The sequence below is a fragment of the Typopeltis vanoorti genome, chromosome 23 (genome assembly GCF_054136105.1).
Source record: "Typopeltis vanoorti isolate ZY-2024b chromosome 23, IOZ_Tvanoo_1.0, whole genome shotgun sequence".
In the NCBI taxonomy this organism is placed as follows: domain Eukaryota; kingdom Metazoa; phylum Arthropoda; class Arachnida; order Uropygi; family Thelyphonidae; genus Typopeltis; species Typopeltis vanoorti.
Genome location: NC_143571.1, coordinates 58375969 through 58391218, shown reverse-complemented (window position 1 = coordinate 58391218; position 15250 = coordinate 58375969). Strand labels below are relative to the sequence as shown.

The 15250-nt window shown below is 37.3% G+C and overlaps 1 protein-coding gene across 2 annotated transcripts in view; it reads right to left on the bottom strand.

Annotated features, from left to right (window-relative positions):
* The window catches only part of Dnz1 (DNZDHHC/NEW1 zinc finger protein 11), a 159448-nt gene extending 144446 nt beyond the window's left edge, over positions 1 to 15002 (bottom strand). For both annotated transcript variants that reach the window (XM_090412977.1, XM_090412978.1), the window contains exon 1: positions 14594 to 15002. In XM_090412977.1, coding sequence (XP_090269103.1) covers positions 14594 to 14712 — 119 coding nt within the window. In that variant the 5' untranslated portion in view covers positions 14713 to 15002. The remainder of the gene's footprint in view (positions 1 to 14593) is intronic.
* Positions 15003 to 15250: the final 248 nt, after the last annotated feature.

Below are 15250 nucleotides of genomic sequence, written 5' to 3'. Positions count from 1 at the left end.
CTTGGAGCATTCACCTTTCTCACGCTGTGTACCCCTGTCCACCCTGAACCTCCCTGTTTCCCTGCTCTTCTTGCACGCCCATTCTCTCATTTTCTATACTCATACCACTCACTTCCCCATTCATATCCATTTCTTCAATCTCTCCTGTCTCACTCTCCTGCTCTTCCACATCACTCCGCTCTCGATCTGATTCATTCTCTCTATTAACTTCTCTACCTTCCAGCAGCAGTCTCTCCAAGCGACTCACACCATAACCACTCAAATGCAGTCCATCGCTCCCATACAGCTCACTTCGTCCCTCGAACTCATTCCACATATTAACAAACTGTACTTCCATCTCCTCACACAAGCCAAGATATCTGAAGGTTCTATGTATATATCCTTTACCTTCTATAAAATGTGCACTGTTCTTAATGAATTATGATGTTTTTCCTATGTGTGATAAAATCATGTTAGTGAGGTGTTTTGCAAGATTTGAGGTCGGAGAGTCTCTTCCATGCACTATCGATCTTAAAGGAGTATCTTTCTTATGAATTTTTGGTACTCCATATATCCTAGGTACTAATGGGTGTTTTGATTGTTGAGTTCTTTTTAGTTCACTCCAATTGGGTATATTTTTAATTAGATCATTGGTTTTATTGTGAGCTCACCAGGTGGGATCTCTGTCTAAGGGTGTATAGGTATTAGAATCTTCAAGATGAATTTTCATTTTTTTCTTATAATCCTCTGAGTTCATGGCTACCGTCTTTGAAAGATTATCTTAATAATCTGCACAACAACATAAAATTCACTTTGGAACAAGAACAACATAAAAAAACTTCCTTTTCTTGATATCCTAATAGAAATCAATGAAAAAGATAATAGATTATCTTTCTCCATTTATAGAAACCTACCCTACCAACACAGAAAGATTTCTTAATGCGGCCTCACTTCACCACCTCAGGCAAAAAATAAGTTTAATAAAAACCTTGAGGGATAGAGCTTACAATATTTTCAGCACAGAAAAAAAAAGAGAAACGAAGAATTACATTATTTAACACTGATCCTAAAAAAAAATGGTTTTGAACCTAAGATAATCAAGAAAATCCTCAACACACCTCCTACAAACATCTCACAAAAGCAAGATTTCAAGAATGCAATCATACATCATCAAGAATATTACCGACAAATTGGCCAAATTACTAAGCAAACATAACATTAAAGTTGCTTTTCTTCCGCTAGAAAAAATATCAAGATTTCTACATCCCCCCAAAACCTCCACATCACTCTTCAAAAAAACCAGGTGTATATAAAATTCATTATTCCTGTGTCATCTACTACATAGGCCAGACAGGAAGATCAGGGGAAATTCGTATGAACAAACACCAAAAAGACGTGCAAAAAAGGAGAGAACACAAATCAGGCCTAGCATCCCACACAACTTCCATCACCCATAATGTAGTCTGGTATAAAACGAACATGTCTTATATTAAAAAAAAAACTGTTTCACAAGGAAATTTAAAGAAGCTGCTAATATGCTTAGAACTCCAATGCAATGCAACAAAAACCAGGGCCTAATTCTACACCAAGTTTGGTCAGCATTGATAAAAAATATACCTAAGTCAGACCTTGGACAGTGTGAACGTGAACAACAGAACGTGACAACATCTAGCATTGCTCAAACTTAGCATGCACACAGATTCTGAATTCGGATTTTTCAATTTAATGAACAGTTAGATGACTATAACATCATAGAATGGACTATTTTGAGTAATTTCTCATTTCTTGTGTTTAAACTTTTAGTTACTTTTAACCCCTGAAGATGGAAGTCAAAGGACATATGAAACTTCTCAGGTTTGTTTATTTTCATTTATCTTAATAAACATGTGGTCGCAATACCGGAATCTTTCTTTTGAATTCCAAACTAAATCCAAAAGGTTTTTTTTTTTTTTAATGTGGCAAGTAGGAGAAAGAATCATTAAGGAAAGATAACTTTACTCAGTGCAAATGGTAGGAAAGTGACAGAAGCAAAAGAAATAGTTGGGTTACTAAGTGATCACTTTGCAAAGGCATATCATCCAGACAGTGACTTTGCAGTTACTGAGGTGACAGAGACTGATGTGAGCATTGAGCAAGATGAACTGGAGATACTCAGTATATTGAAAAATATCAATGGGAATACAGCAGTGGATCTGGACGGTATGTCTGCTCATGTACTACGAGAATGTGCAAGTGAACTGACAGTGCCTGCGATGAAGTTTACCCCTTGGATACCTCTTCACACAGGATCAAATGGAAGAAAACAAAAGTGCTGACATAAGTCGGAGAGAAAGAGAGATAATGTTTTGGGAATCAACAGCAGCTTTAAAACATGATCCAAACCTCAATAAACATGGCTGTATAAATTTACTAAAAATATGGGAGATGGTCATTTTAAGATCTAATTAATACTTGCTTTCTCTCTATTTCCAACATAGATGGCACCTAATTAGGACCTTAGTTCCTTGTGTTGTCCTTTACAATTTTTTTAAACTAGTCCAACTGTTATACCAAATTGTTCTTTCTTCATACTGTGACAAACTGTTCTTGTGCTCTGAAGATGCTGGATATAATATCAGCAAAATATCAGCTAATATGATGATAAATATTAATTATTTTCATTCTGTGTTGTAATCAATACCATGAAAATAAATTAACATGTACTGCCAACACAAGTCTTTCCATGCCTCTGACAAAGTCGTTTACTCTCTCGGCTCTGGCAAGGTTCCAAGGGGAGCTTTTTAAAAGGTAGGTTCTGCCTCAATAATTTATTCGCATTTTATATTAAGGTGACAGCAGAAGTCAGAGCAAATGGGAATGGATATGAAGCTGGTGGTATGGATAGGGATGGCTGATAGACAGAGATTAGAGGGTGTTGTATGGTGGAGTGGAATCAAAGTGAATTAGGGTGACCTAGCATTCTGTACTACAACCACTATAGTAGAAGATTTGAAGGGAGATATTCAGTTGTTTTCTAATGATAAAAACTAGAGAGGGCAATAGTTGATAAAGGTGACATAGATATCATACAGGATGATTTAAATAAATTGGCAGTGTAGGAGAAGGACAATGGTTGTCAATTTAATGTTGTAAAATGTAAGGTAATGCACTTTAGGATGAAAAGATTACATACTTGTATCATATTGGTGGTACTAGTTTACAGAAAATTGATGAGGCTAGGGATCTGGGGGGTGATGGAGAAGAGAGAACTGAAATTCAGAGAATAAATTACTAGAGTTGGCAAAATAGCTCAGAGGGTTATTTGGATGCTGAAGAACACAGTGACAAATAAAGATAGGGAGGTTATTATTCTTCTTTATAAAGCTATGATTTGTCCACATGCTGACACTAAATGTGCACAGATTTGGTGATGTGCATTTCTTGGGGATCAGGAGGTAGTGGAGAGGATTCAGAGACAAGTGACCAAACTGATGACAGGGCTGTGGAATGGTCCCTATGAGAACAGATTGGGGGGGAGTATGTGGGTTGCAGAGTTTAGCTGGCCAACTGAGGAGAGGGGATACAATAAAAACTTATAAATTACTAAAGAGATTCTATAAGATTGATACAGAAGAAATTTTTCAATACATGGGAAGTAGGGGTGCTTAAGGTGTCAAAGCTGTATAACTGAGAGACCTCCACATAGTCTTTAAAGGAATGTGGAGAACCGACCAGGGTTTCTGACCTAATGTCCAATCCTCACCTTCTCATGGTGCACCCTGTTGGGTATCTACCTGGATACTGAACGAACGAGGATGAGCTGGCAATTTGGGATTTAGCCGACCAAATTGAATTCTTATTAGCTTAACCACAAAGTAAAATGATGGTACAACATGACTGAATTTATTCTGGCTGGGGCATTGCCCAGTTAAACAAGGCCCCCTGTTCTTTTCATCAGGAAATCAGGGAGAAGAGTGAAAACTCAGCTAGTGGAAAAATTCCTGAAACACATCCCAAATCAACATCTCCAGAGTTCAAGATTGATAATATCAGCTTAAGAAGCCTGAGTGGCAAAGAAATGGAACTAGCTGAGGAACTGGATAAGTATCAGATCGACATAATAGGGGTGACCGAAACAAAAAAGACAAAAACTGGTGAGATCTTTCTAAGCAAAAAATACAAAATGTTATATTCAGACAATAACAATCAGGGAAAAGAAAGAGTAGATATAGTATTCAACACCAAATATGACACTAATTTTCTTGAATAGCAAGCAATAACAAGTAGAGCGATGTGGGCAAATATCAGAATACCACAAAGTAAAATGATGGTACAACATGACAGAATTTATTCTGGCTGGGGCATCGCCCAGTTAAACAAGGCCCCCTGTTCTTTTCAGAATGGGGAACTGGACAATGAGACATTTGAAGCTTATTTGGCCCAAAGACCACAGTCCATTTTTACCTACTAAGATAAAAGTGGACGAATTTTTTGAGGCTTTAGAAACAAATGACACAATGAAAAAGGAAAAGTTGGTCCTTGCTAAAGATCTAAATAATTGTCAGCTATACAAAAAAATTTTTTGAAAATTTGGACAAAAAGAGAAAAGCTAATAATAATGGCAAATACCTGTTGGATTTCTGCTCAGGATTTCTGACATGGACTAGTGATTACTATCACAATGTTCCAACATAAAAATGTGCACAAAAAGGAGAGAAGAAGCAAGAAATAAGGAAAGTCTCATTGACTATGTTATTGTCGACAGTGATGTTTTTTCACTGGTGCAGGACACTAGAGTGTACAAAGGATTTGAAATTGGAAGTGATCACTATTTAGTCTTGGACAGGATAAAATTATATTTCATACTGAAAAGAAGAACATATAAGAAAGTTTTTAAATGTTCTCCTTTAACTTCTGTAACTGCAGACTAAAATACACAAACCTTGGAGATTCAGTGGCAAACCCGGAAGAAAACACTGATTCATCCAGAGAGGCATGTGGTGAGTTGTGGTCACAGGAAGTTAAAGAGGCAGTGAAAGAAAAGAAGAAAGGATATCAAAAGTTCCTGGCAAATAAGTCAGCTTGTGCTCTTAGAGAATACAGAGACAAATGTAAAAAAGCTAAACACTGTGTAAAACTAGCTAAACAAAAGTCATGGGAAGACTTTAGTAAGAACATAGAAAATAATTATTGAGGTATCGAGTAATTACTTTGAAAACTTGCTAAATGAAAGAATCAGTGTCAGCACAATGGTAAAAAACATTCAACAGGCATGCAATCAGGAATACATATTCATACTTGAAGTAGAAAAAGCCATTAAAAGCCTGAAATGTGGAATGGCAGCTGGAGTAGATGATATTAGACCAGAAATGCTCAAGTATGGAGGTATAGAAGTCTTACAGTGGCTGCACTGTACAGTTCAAAAGGCCTGGACAGAGGGAAGAATTCCAGATGATTGGAGTAGAGCTCTCATAAATCTTACCAATAACACTCAGTAGGGAAATATCTCTGTAATTCTCAGATTCAGTTTTATTTCCCTTTTTATAAAAGATCACTATTTAATTTTTGTAGACCCACAAAAGGCATCAAGCAATACTCAGTCTCTATTTCAGTTGTTAATCAGCAATTAGAATTGAAGGAAGTACAAGAAGATGGTTTAATTAAATCTGGTGTCAGTCAAGGATGTGCATTATGAAGGAAAGCGATATTAAACCTGATATCAAAATTTGAGAACCTATAGAACAAGTAAAACATTTCAGCTACTTAGGCACAATTTTTAGTGAAGATAGTAAACAAAATATGGAAATAGACAACAGAATTAACAAAGCTGGTATGGTAGGAAGTCAACTGAACAGATTTATATGGAATAAGCCATAAATTAGTCAAAACACTAAATTAGCTGTATACAAGGCAGTGTTCAAACCAATTTTAACTTATGGATCTGAGAGCTGTATTAGAAATAAAACACTGAACCAAAGACTAGATACGAGAGTCCTGAGAAGGATTGGGGTGTGAACAGATGGCATCAATGGCAATGTCATATTAAAAATGAGGATGTTAGGAAAGAACATGATATTAGCATCCAAGAATGTGTTAACAGAGCTAATCTCAGGTGGTATGGTCACTTAAAAAGAATGGGAGAGGAAAGGTGGACTGATACAGTAAAAAGCACCTTAGAAGACAAAAATTTAAGATCTGATAATGTGGGAGTTTTGACAGCTAACAGATTGATTTGGAGGGAAATTGTTGATAGGAAGTTAGTAATGATGTAAGTTTTTCATGTATCCTGCTTTTCATAATATCCTGTACACCCCTTTAGGGAACATGTCATGAATTTGATGATGATGGGAAGTAGGGGTCACACTTGGAAGTTGACTAAGAGTATAGTTAGTAAGGATGAGTGGACTAGGTCCTTAATTTGGAAAGTGGTAAAAGGTTGGAAAGGATTGTCAGAGGTAGTTGTGAATACTCGAACAGTGAACAGGTTTAAGGAGATGTATGATAGGCATTGTTTTAAATGAATAAAGTGTGTCTCCCAGGATGAATCTTATGACTACATGGAGTACCCATATAAACAATAATAATCTGCCTAAGAGTTATCATGTCATGTAACTATGTTATTGATAGGAATGTGTATTATCATGGAAATGACTGAGGTGGACTTATTAAAACATCTATAAAGATGTCTGCATAAGTGAGTGGATCAGATAAGAATAGTGATCAACAAGTTGTCCAACTAGGTCCTGCAGACAACATGAGTGAGTTTACAAATAAAGCATGCAGGTAACTTATTATGACTTATTATGTCTATATACAAATAGCAGGAGTATCAGAAACAATGGGATGAAGTTTGTTGCCTTGATGAATGCTTTGGCACCTCAGATTGTAACCATCAATGAGACATGACTATCAGAGGCAGATATACTAACTGATATGAGTGTAATGTAACAGGTACAGTATTTTTGGGAAGGATATTCAGGTTAAGAGAGGATGGGTGTGCAGATAATGATATTTGATGATTTGAGTCCAGTTAAAGTAGAAAGCTATGGCTGCAATACTAGTAAAAATTTTCCATAAGTAAGTTTGTAGAGTGGTAAAAGTCATCTAGTGTGAAGTGGAGTCTAACAAGATAAAAATACACAGTGAAGTAACAGACCATTTTTTTTCTATGTTGTGCCCATACACAAGTGGTTGGTTGAACAACCTATAGTACATTAGTACTGTGTACGGGTAGTGGGTTGGGAAAGGAGGAACTTGTTTACATTTGATTTAAATTACTGTAAATTGTATTCCTTGGGAAATACAGCTGGGGGAGACTGTTCCACAGTGCAGCAGTTGCAGGGATGAAGGAGGAGGAAAAGAAACTTCTGTTTCTAGGTTACTGTTACTGAGCAGTAGCTGCACGTGTTCCAACGAGCTTAGTACTGAGGAGTGGAGGAATTATTAATGTTATTTCAGATGAGCATTTCCCATGGAATATTTGTAAAATATACATATTGCAGACACCAAACATCTGTACAAAAGTGGGGGGGGGGGGGGGAGTTGGTAAGAGATGGAATTGCTCTTCTCTGTATTGAGACAAGCATTTTGAGGGAGCTTTTAGGGGCCCCACCCCATATGTGGGAGAAGTGTTCAATAGCTAGGTGGATTTGTGATTTGTATAATGTTAACAGCTGTTCAGGGATGAAGTAACATCTTGAGTGAAAGCGAAATCCTAGTTTTTTTTGAAGCTGAGGATGCAATGGTTGTGATGTGTTTATCCCAGGAGAGGTTTTGATGTGAGGTTTTGATAATTCCAAGAAGAGAAATCTCAAACTCTGGAAATTTGTGTAAACAAATCATCAAAAAAAAATACTGGGAAAAATGGTTCTTTTTTATGGGAAATAGGACAGAACTGGGTTTTATTAGCATTGAAATTGATGAGGTTATCCGAACCCCATTTGAGGATGGCTTGGAGATCAGAATTGAGGGTGGTAGCTGATACTCTGTTGGTTAAGGTGAGTTGCGTAGGGTAGGGTTTTTCAAATGAAAACGAGGAGTGTAATGTGCTATCATCTACAAAACTGTGTATTGGATTGGAAGTCAACTGAAGTAGGTCACTGATATATAGAAGGATCAGGGTTGGTGAGAGAACAGAACCTTGTGGAACCCCGACATTAGTTGAATGGTGAGAGGATAGGGAACCATCCACCATCACACTCAGTGTGTCCAGAGAGAAAGCTGGCAATCCAACAGAAGTCCTGGCACAGACTGAATGATGGTAGTTTGCTTAGTAAGCCTTTGTGCCAGACCTGATCAAAGGCATTGGAAATATCAAGTGCAACCACTTGAGATTTGCCAAACTTCTCCATGGCATTTGTCCAGAGATGGATGACATATGTGAGCAGATCTCCTGTTGATTGGCAGCGACAGAATCCATACTGGAGGTCATTAATTAGGTAGGTATCTTCAAGGTAGTGTAGGAGTTGGGACTTGATGATTTTTTTCATTACTTTAGACAGGACTGAGGTAAGCGAGATAGGGTGGTAGCTGGACGGCAGTGGATTAATTGCTGGTAATGATGAAATTCATTACCAAATAAAAACTGTTTAGCAGTTGTTACTGTTAAATTTGTATATAAATGCTAGCTTGATAAGGATAGCAAAAATGCAGTATGAGCAGCAGTTAGCTAAAGCAGCCAAAAAAAAATCCTAAGGAGTTTTTTCGATATGTTGCCAGTAGAAGAAAGAATGATTATGGTAGGATGAGATTGATTGGTGAAAACGGAGGAATGATAACCACTGCAGAGGATATAGTTGAGATATTTAGTGAGCAATTTCTAAAGGTATTTCATTCTTGTGAATGTGGCATCATGCAGAACTTGAAAGCAGTGGGAAAGGAGGAGGAGGAGGAACTGTTAGTAAGTGAACAGGAGGTATATGAGGAATTGAATAGACTTGATGTAAATAAGGCTGTGGGACTTGATGCTATTTCACTACGTGTCTTGAGGGAATGTGCCAGAGAGTTAATAACAGCTTTTGTATATCTTTTCAACATGAGTCTCTCACTAGGTCAAGTTCCAAAAGAGTGGAAAGAGGGTAAAATTGTTCCAATTCATAAGGGAGGTGATAAGAGTAAGGGTTTGAATTATAGACCAGTCTGTGTGTCTGGAGTTGTGGTCAAGGTATTAGAGAAGTTAGTTAGGAATAAAGTTCAGAATTGGGTTGACAACACAAAAATACTCTTTGGTGGCCAGCATGGATTTACTAAAGGAAGATCGCGCTTTAGCAACCTGCTTACTTTTTATAATAAAGTGACAAATGCATTGGATAAGGGTATTGCATATACAGTGCTATATTTAGATTTTGCAAAGGTGTTTGATAAATTGCCACATGACAAGCTGGTAATTAAATTGGAACGGATGGGGCTGAACAGTAGATTGGTTCACTGTATTGGAGATTGGTTGTCTGATAGGTATCAGCGAGTTGTCTATGGAGGAGCGATATCCCAGAAAAGGAAAGTTACTAGTGGTGTACCTCAAGGGTCTGTTTTGGGTCCATTGCTGTTTAATTTGTATGTAAATGATATCTGGAGAGGTCTGAATGGTGATGTGCAGTTGTTTGCAGATGATGCAAAGTTGGGCAGAGTTATCAGGAGTAGTGTGGATGCTGTAGCTTTGCAAGAGGACTTGAATACACTGTCTGAATAGGTAAATAAGTGGAGATGTCAATTCAATGTTTCAAAGTGTAAGGTTTTGAAATTTGGGAAGCAGAGATGGGATGTAAAGTACACAATCGGTGCGAATATCTTGGAAGAGGTAGAGGAAATGAGAGATCTGGGAGTGATTGTAGACAAGGACCTAAAATTTCAGGGACATGTTACTAAAATAGTGAAGACAACACAGTGGATAATGGGAATGATACAGAGGACATTGACTTGTAGAAGTAAGGATGTTATGGTTCCTTTGTATAAGGCTTTGATCAGGCCACATATGGATTACTGTGCACAGATCTGTCACCTGGTTTTCAAAAAGATGAAATTGTATTGGAAAAAGTTCAGAGGCGATTGACTAAGGTGGTTTCTGGTCTCTGGAATGTAGAGTATGAAGTCAGATTGACAAAATGCAATTTGCAGAAATTGGTGGATAGAAGGAGGAGGGAGGGATATGATTGAGACATATAAGCTGTTAAGTGGTTATTACCAGATTAACGTCTGGGAGGTTTTGCACAGAATGGGTGAGGATAGCAGGAAAACAAGAGGTCATTCCTGGAAGCTGTATAAGGAGGGTGTGAGTAAGGGAGTGAGGAGCAGGTTTTTTGCATGGAGAGTGGTGAGTGATTGGAATGCTTTGCCCGAGAGTGTGGTGTGTGCAGAGACAGTGAATATATTTAAGGCATAGTATGATAAACTGTGTGTATAACAGTGGACCTCCCACGATGAGTCTTTGACTCCATGGAGGTTTTTATAATAATAATAATAATAATAATAATAAATGATATTGGGGAAAAACTTGAATAATGTGACATACAGTTGTCAGATGATGTAAAATTGGGAAGAATTATGAGGAGCAGAACAGATGTTGTAGCTTCCCAAGTGGACTTTAATATACTGGATGAATGAGCAAATGAGTGGGCTGCCAGTTCAATGTAGCAAAGTATAAGGTTTTAAAATTCAGGAAGCACAGATGGGATACAAATATAAGACAGGTGGGAATATCTTAGAGGAAGTAGACAATTTGAGGGATCTGAGGATGTTGGTGAACAGGAACCTGAAATTCTGCAAAAACTGTGAAGACAGCAGAGTGCATCATGGCAGAATGTATAGAACACCAACATGTAAGAGTGAGGATGCTATGATTCCACTGTATAAGACTCTGATCACACTGCATGTGGATTAATGTGCACGGCTTTGGTCACCTGGTTTTCAAAAGGATGAAAAGATGTTGGAATGCATTCAGAGAATATTGACTAAGGTGGTTTCTGGTGTAATGTTGAGCAAGAAAACAGATTGAAGGAATGCAATTTGCAGAGTATAGAAGGAAGAGGGGAGGGATGCAATCATCAAGAAAATAAGTTGGTAAGGGGTTATTACCACATTAATGTGGATCAGATATTTCATAGAATAAGGAGAGAATTGTATAAGGAAGGTATGAGCAAGAAGGCAAGGTGTAGGTTTCTATGTAGAGGGTGGTAGGCGGTTGGAATGCATTACCTGAAAATGTGATGGGTGTGGAAATAACAGCAAATGCATTTATAAGTCAGCTCATTATACCATAACTCGTAAGTCATGGTATGATGAGATGTATGTGGGATAGTGGACCTCTCGTAATGAATCGTTTGTCTCCAAGGTGGTTTGATCATGACGACAATAATAATAAACTGTATGGGAGTTAAGTGAGTAATCATCAGGCCATATTTAATCCTTTTCATTGATTGGCTAGCAGTGAACTTTCATGAAAAGAATTAAATGAATTTACTGAGTTGCAAGATAACTTCCTCAGACAGCATCTGATAGAAGGAACTTAATGTCAAAAAGTGTTAGATCTGATTTTGGTATTAGAGGGGATTTTAGTTAAAAACATGACTATTCTGCCTTCAGCTGGTGACAGTGGTCATGCTGTACTGACCTGGAAAGTAGGTAAGTATATGGATATTCCATTCAGAAAAGGTTATGTGCTGAATTACAAAGCAGGACCTTTCCATTTAGGGAGTTGTCTGCTGAACTACAAATTATGACCAACTGAGGAGTATACTAGGTTCTGTTCCATGTTATCAGTTGCCAGATGAGGAATATATCAGCAGTGCATGGAAAGCATTTGAAAAATACCTAAATGATGCAATACCAAGTGTCACTAAAGTTCAAAGAATAAATAACATAAGAGTGAAATGGATGTGCAATCTTATTAAACGAGAGATTCTTAAGAAAAGCTTATATGGAAGGAATGCCATGTTCATGAGGATGATGTCAACTATGAAAATTATTATAAGGTGTTGGCCAGAAGAGTTCCAAATATTATAAGGATAGTTAAGTCTGAGTATGAAAAGAAACTTGCTTCGCAAACTAAAGACAATGCAGAAGAATTCTATCATTATATAGCAAGTAAAAGAAAGAATTGATGTGAAAGAATAACTCTACTGAATTCATATTGTATGTGGGTGACAGATGCAGTACAGATTATTCAATTAATGAGTGTCCATTTTGCTAAGAGCTGGTGGGGTAGCTATATGCTACCATACTAGGGAAATGATTGAGCAAGATGGTTTCCCGTTGCCTTCCTTGCTGTATATATCCTATGACTGTAACCCGTGTGTTCACGGGGCCGGTTTGCCTGCTTGCAGGATGAAAAACCCCAGATAAACTGGTGGAAAAACTTTGCTGTCCATGCCCAAGACCAGCTAACTTGGCTATGGCTAAGGAAGATCCTTAAGCTCCTCACGTTGTCGACGAGAATCGAACCTAGAACACTCCTTCCCCAGGCACTTGCCCACATTTTATAATAATGTGACTGTTGAGAGTTACAAGGGGAACAGACACACCATGATACTTTGGACTTTTCTAAAGCTTTTGACAAAATACTGCAAGGAAAGCTGTTGTGTAAGTTGGAGGATATGGGTTTGGATTACAAAATATTAGCGTGGATTAGAAGAGAGAGAACAGATATCAAAAAGTCGTTTATTGAGGATGTGAGTCTGCAAAATTTAAGGTGATTAGTAATGTACCCTACAGGGATCAGTCTTTGGTCTGATTCATTGATCCATTTTTATCAATCTTTACATTAATGACATTGTGAAGGATTTGATAGGTGACATACAGCTGTTTTATGATGATACAAAAATAGGCAGGATAATCAGCAATGTGAATGACATACTGTACTTGCAGAATGATTTGAATAGGGTGGAAATGTAAACATGTGAAACTGGCTGTAAGTTTAATGTTAATAAATGAAAATTATGCACTTTGGTGTAATGAGATATCCAGCATATTATACTGGTGAGATTATGCTAAAGTTCAAAGTTCAGGCAAGGGATCTTGGAGTTTTAGTAGACAGGAAGTTGAAGTTCAAGGACCATATAGCAGAGATTGCAAATACAACTCTGAGGATAATGTAATGCTAAAATGAACATTCACATGTAAGGAAGTCATTCTGCCTCTTTATGAAACTATCTGTACTATACTAAAGGAGAATGTTAAAGATGATATCAGGACAGTGGAATATAAATTATGAGGACAAATTTTATCAATTTGCTGACTGCAAAAGCTAGCAAACAAGAGTGATATGACAGAGACCTACAAACTTCTGAAAGTATCACAGTGAACAAATAGATTTAATATTTGATTTTATGCAAGGTTACAGGGAGGGGGGATGAGAGAGCATCCATGGAAGGAGAATGAATGCAGTCAAGAAAGTTGTGAGAGCTAGATTTTACTCTCACTGAGCAGTACATACATGGAATGGATTACCTTTGAAAGTGGTGAGTCCAGGTAGTGTGAATGAATTCTAGAACTGGGATGACAGCTAGTATGGTTTAATTTGATGAGTCCCTGACTCCCTGGAAATCTGTTTAATAATATCTATGAAACAGAAAACAGTGGATATCATTAAACTGTCATTTAATTCATTCTATATGCTGTGCTTCATGCCATTAAACTGCCAACTTGAGATCTGTCCTACAACTTCATGCTTTAGGTGTTTGAGATGATCCATTGCTGTGGCATGACAAAGCTCCAACATATTATGCCTTGATTATACAAGAATTCCAAAATGATACAAATCCCCATAGCTATTATATGGAAGTGATACAGTTCTTTCCCGCATACCTGGGTATTTAATTCCACAAAACAAGGGCAAACAGAAAAGTAACAGCTATGCAATCACTGCAGTGGTGAGTGAACAGCTATGATCTCAACATGTAACAATTTGATGCGAGGTTACTGAGGTTACATCGCTGTTTACATGTATCTGAACATCAGTGAAATAAGCTACTCAGAGGTCACTCACATTAATTATAAACACCATGAATTAAGCTGCGTTTTGCACAGAACATGAATTATACTATATTGTGATAATGACAGGCAAAATGTACAGATGTCAGATCAACCCTAGCATGGTATGCATGCAAAATATCTCTGATATGGTAACCCATCCTATATGAAATATTAAAAATCTGCCTATTCCCAGGAATGAAAGTTTTCATTGTGAAAGAAAGAGATCGATATTCATCATTATTACGTCCTCTGATGCATCACTACCCACCAGGTTTTATCAGTACATCAGAAGATGAGCAGGCTAAAGGTTAGATAATCTGGAAATTTCGCTCCAGAGACAAACTTTTTTTTTTTTTTCAATAACTTCATGCCAGATATAATAACTGGGTGGTGGTTGGTGAAGAAATTCACAGACATCGATACTCATGATAAGATTCGAAACAAACAAGCTAAATAGGAAAATGTGCATTCTTAAAGAAAATCATTCGCGAATGTCTAGAAGCTTATGTGAGTCAAAGAGATTATTAATTTATTAAGCAGAAATCGAAAATGCTAACTACTTCCGGAAGAAATTCTCATGAGGAAACTTGCAGTATGTGGCTTACCAGCTAATATTATTCCAACTCGCAAAGTATGGTCAAATGCTGCGTTATATGAAGTGACAACTTACCTTCTTGACATTGTAGGGATTACCATCCATTGTACGACAGCGTAATCTGCATATAGCACTGCCACATAAGTTAAAACTATGCATACGACTCCACAAGGATCTTTTCTGCAAACGACCATTGTCTTAATGATTATCTTTACAACAGATTACGTGGTTAATATTGGGATGTTGCAGATACACTCAGCAGTAGTGCACAGCCAAGTATACCTGACAGTAAACATGGCAAAAGCTGTCACCGCAGGATTTATGGAAAACTTAAACTTCTCATTAATAGATCTCTGTTACACAAGCTGTCATTCGTAACACGCAGTATATCCATCTTCAATATTCTTAAAAACATCTACTTTGCAAAACACCCAACTCCACTAATGCTAGAAACTGACGATATACTAACATGACACCAACTATGTACCGCCAAACGCACAGTATCAAATTGTAAACATTATGATGTATCAGGGGATTAAAATTTAATCATATGAAGCCAGTCCAGGAATCACTGAAATATAATAAATAATCATAACCGATTGAAACTGCAATTCCATCAAAAACCGTGGAATTGCAACAACCTGGCAAAATTTGTAAAAGAGTAAGATTTATCATATTTAACATGTCCATCAAGTTCATGGACATGTAAGAATAATAAAGAAACCTTCAAGT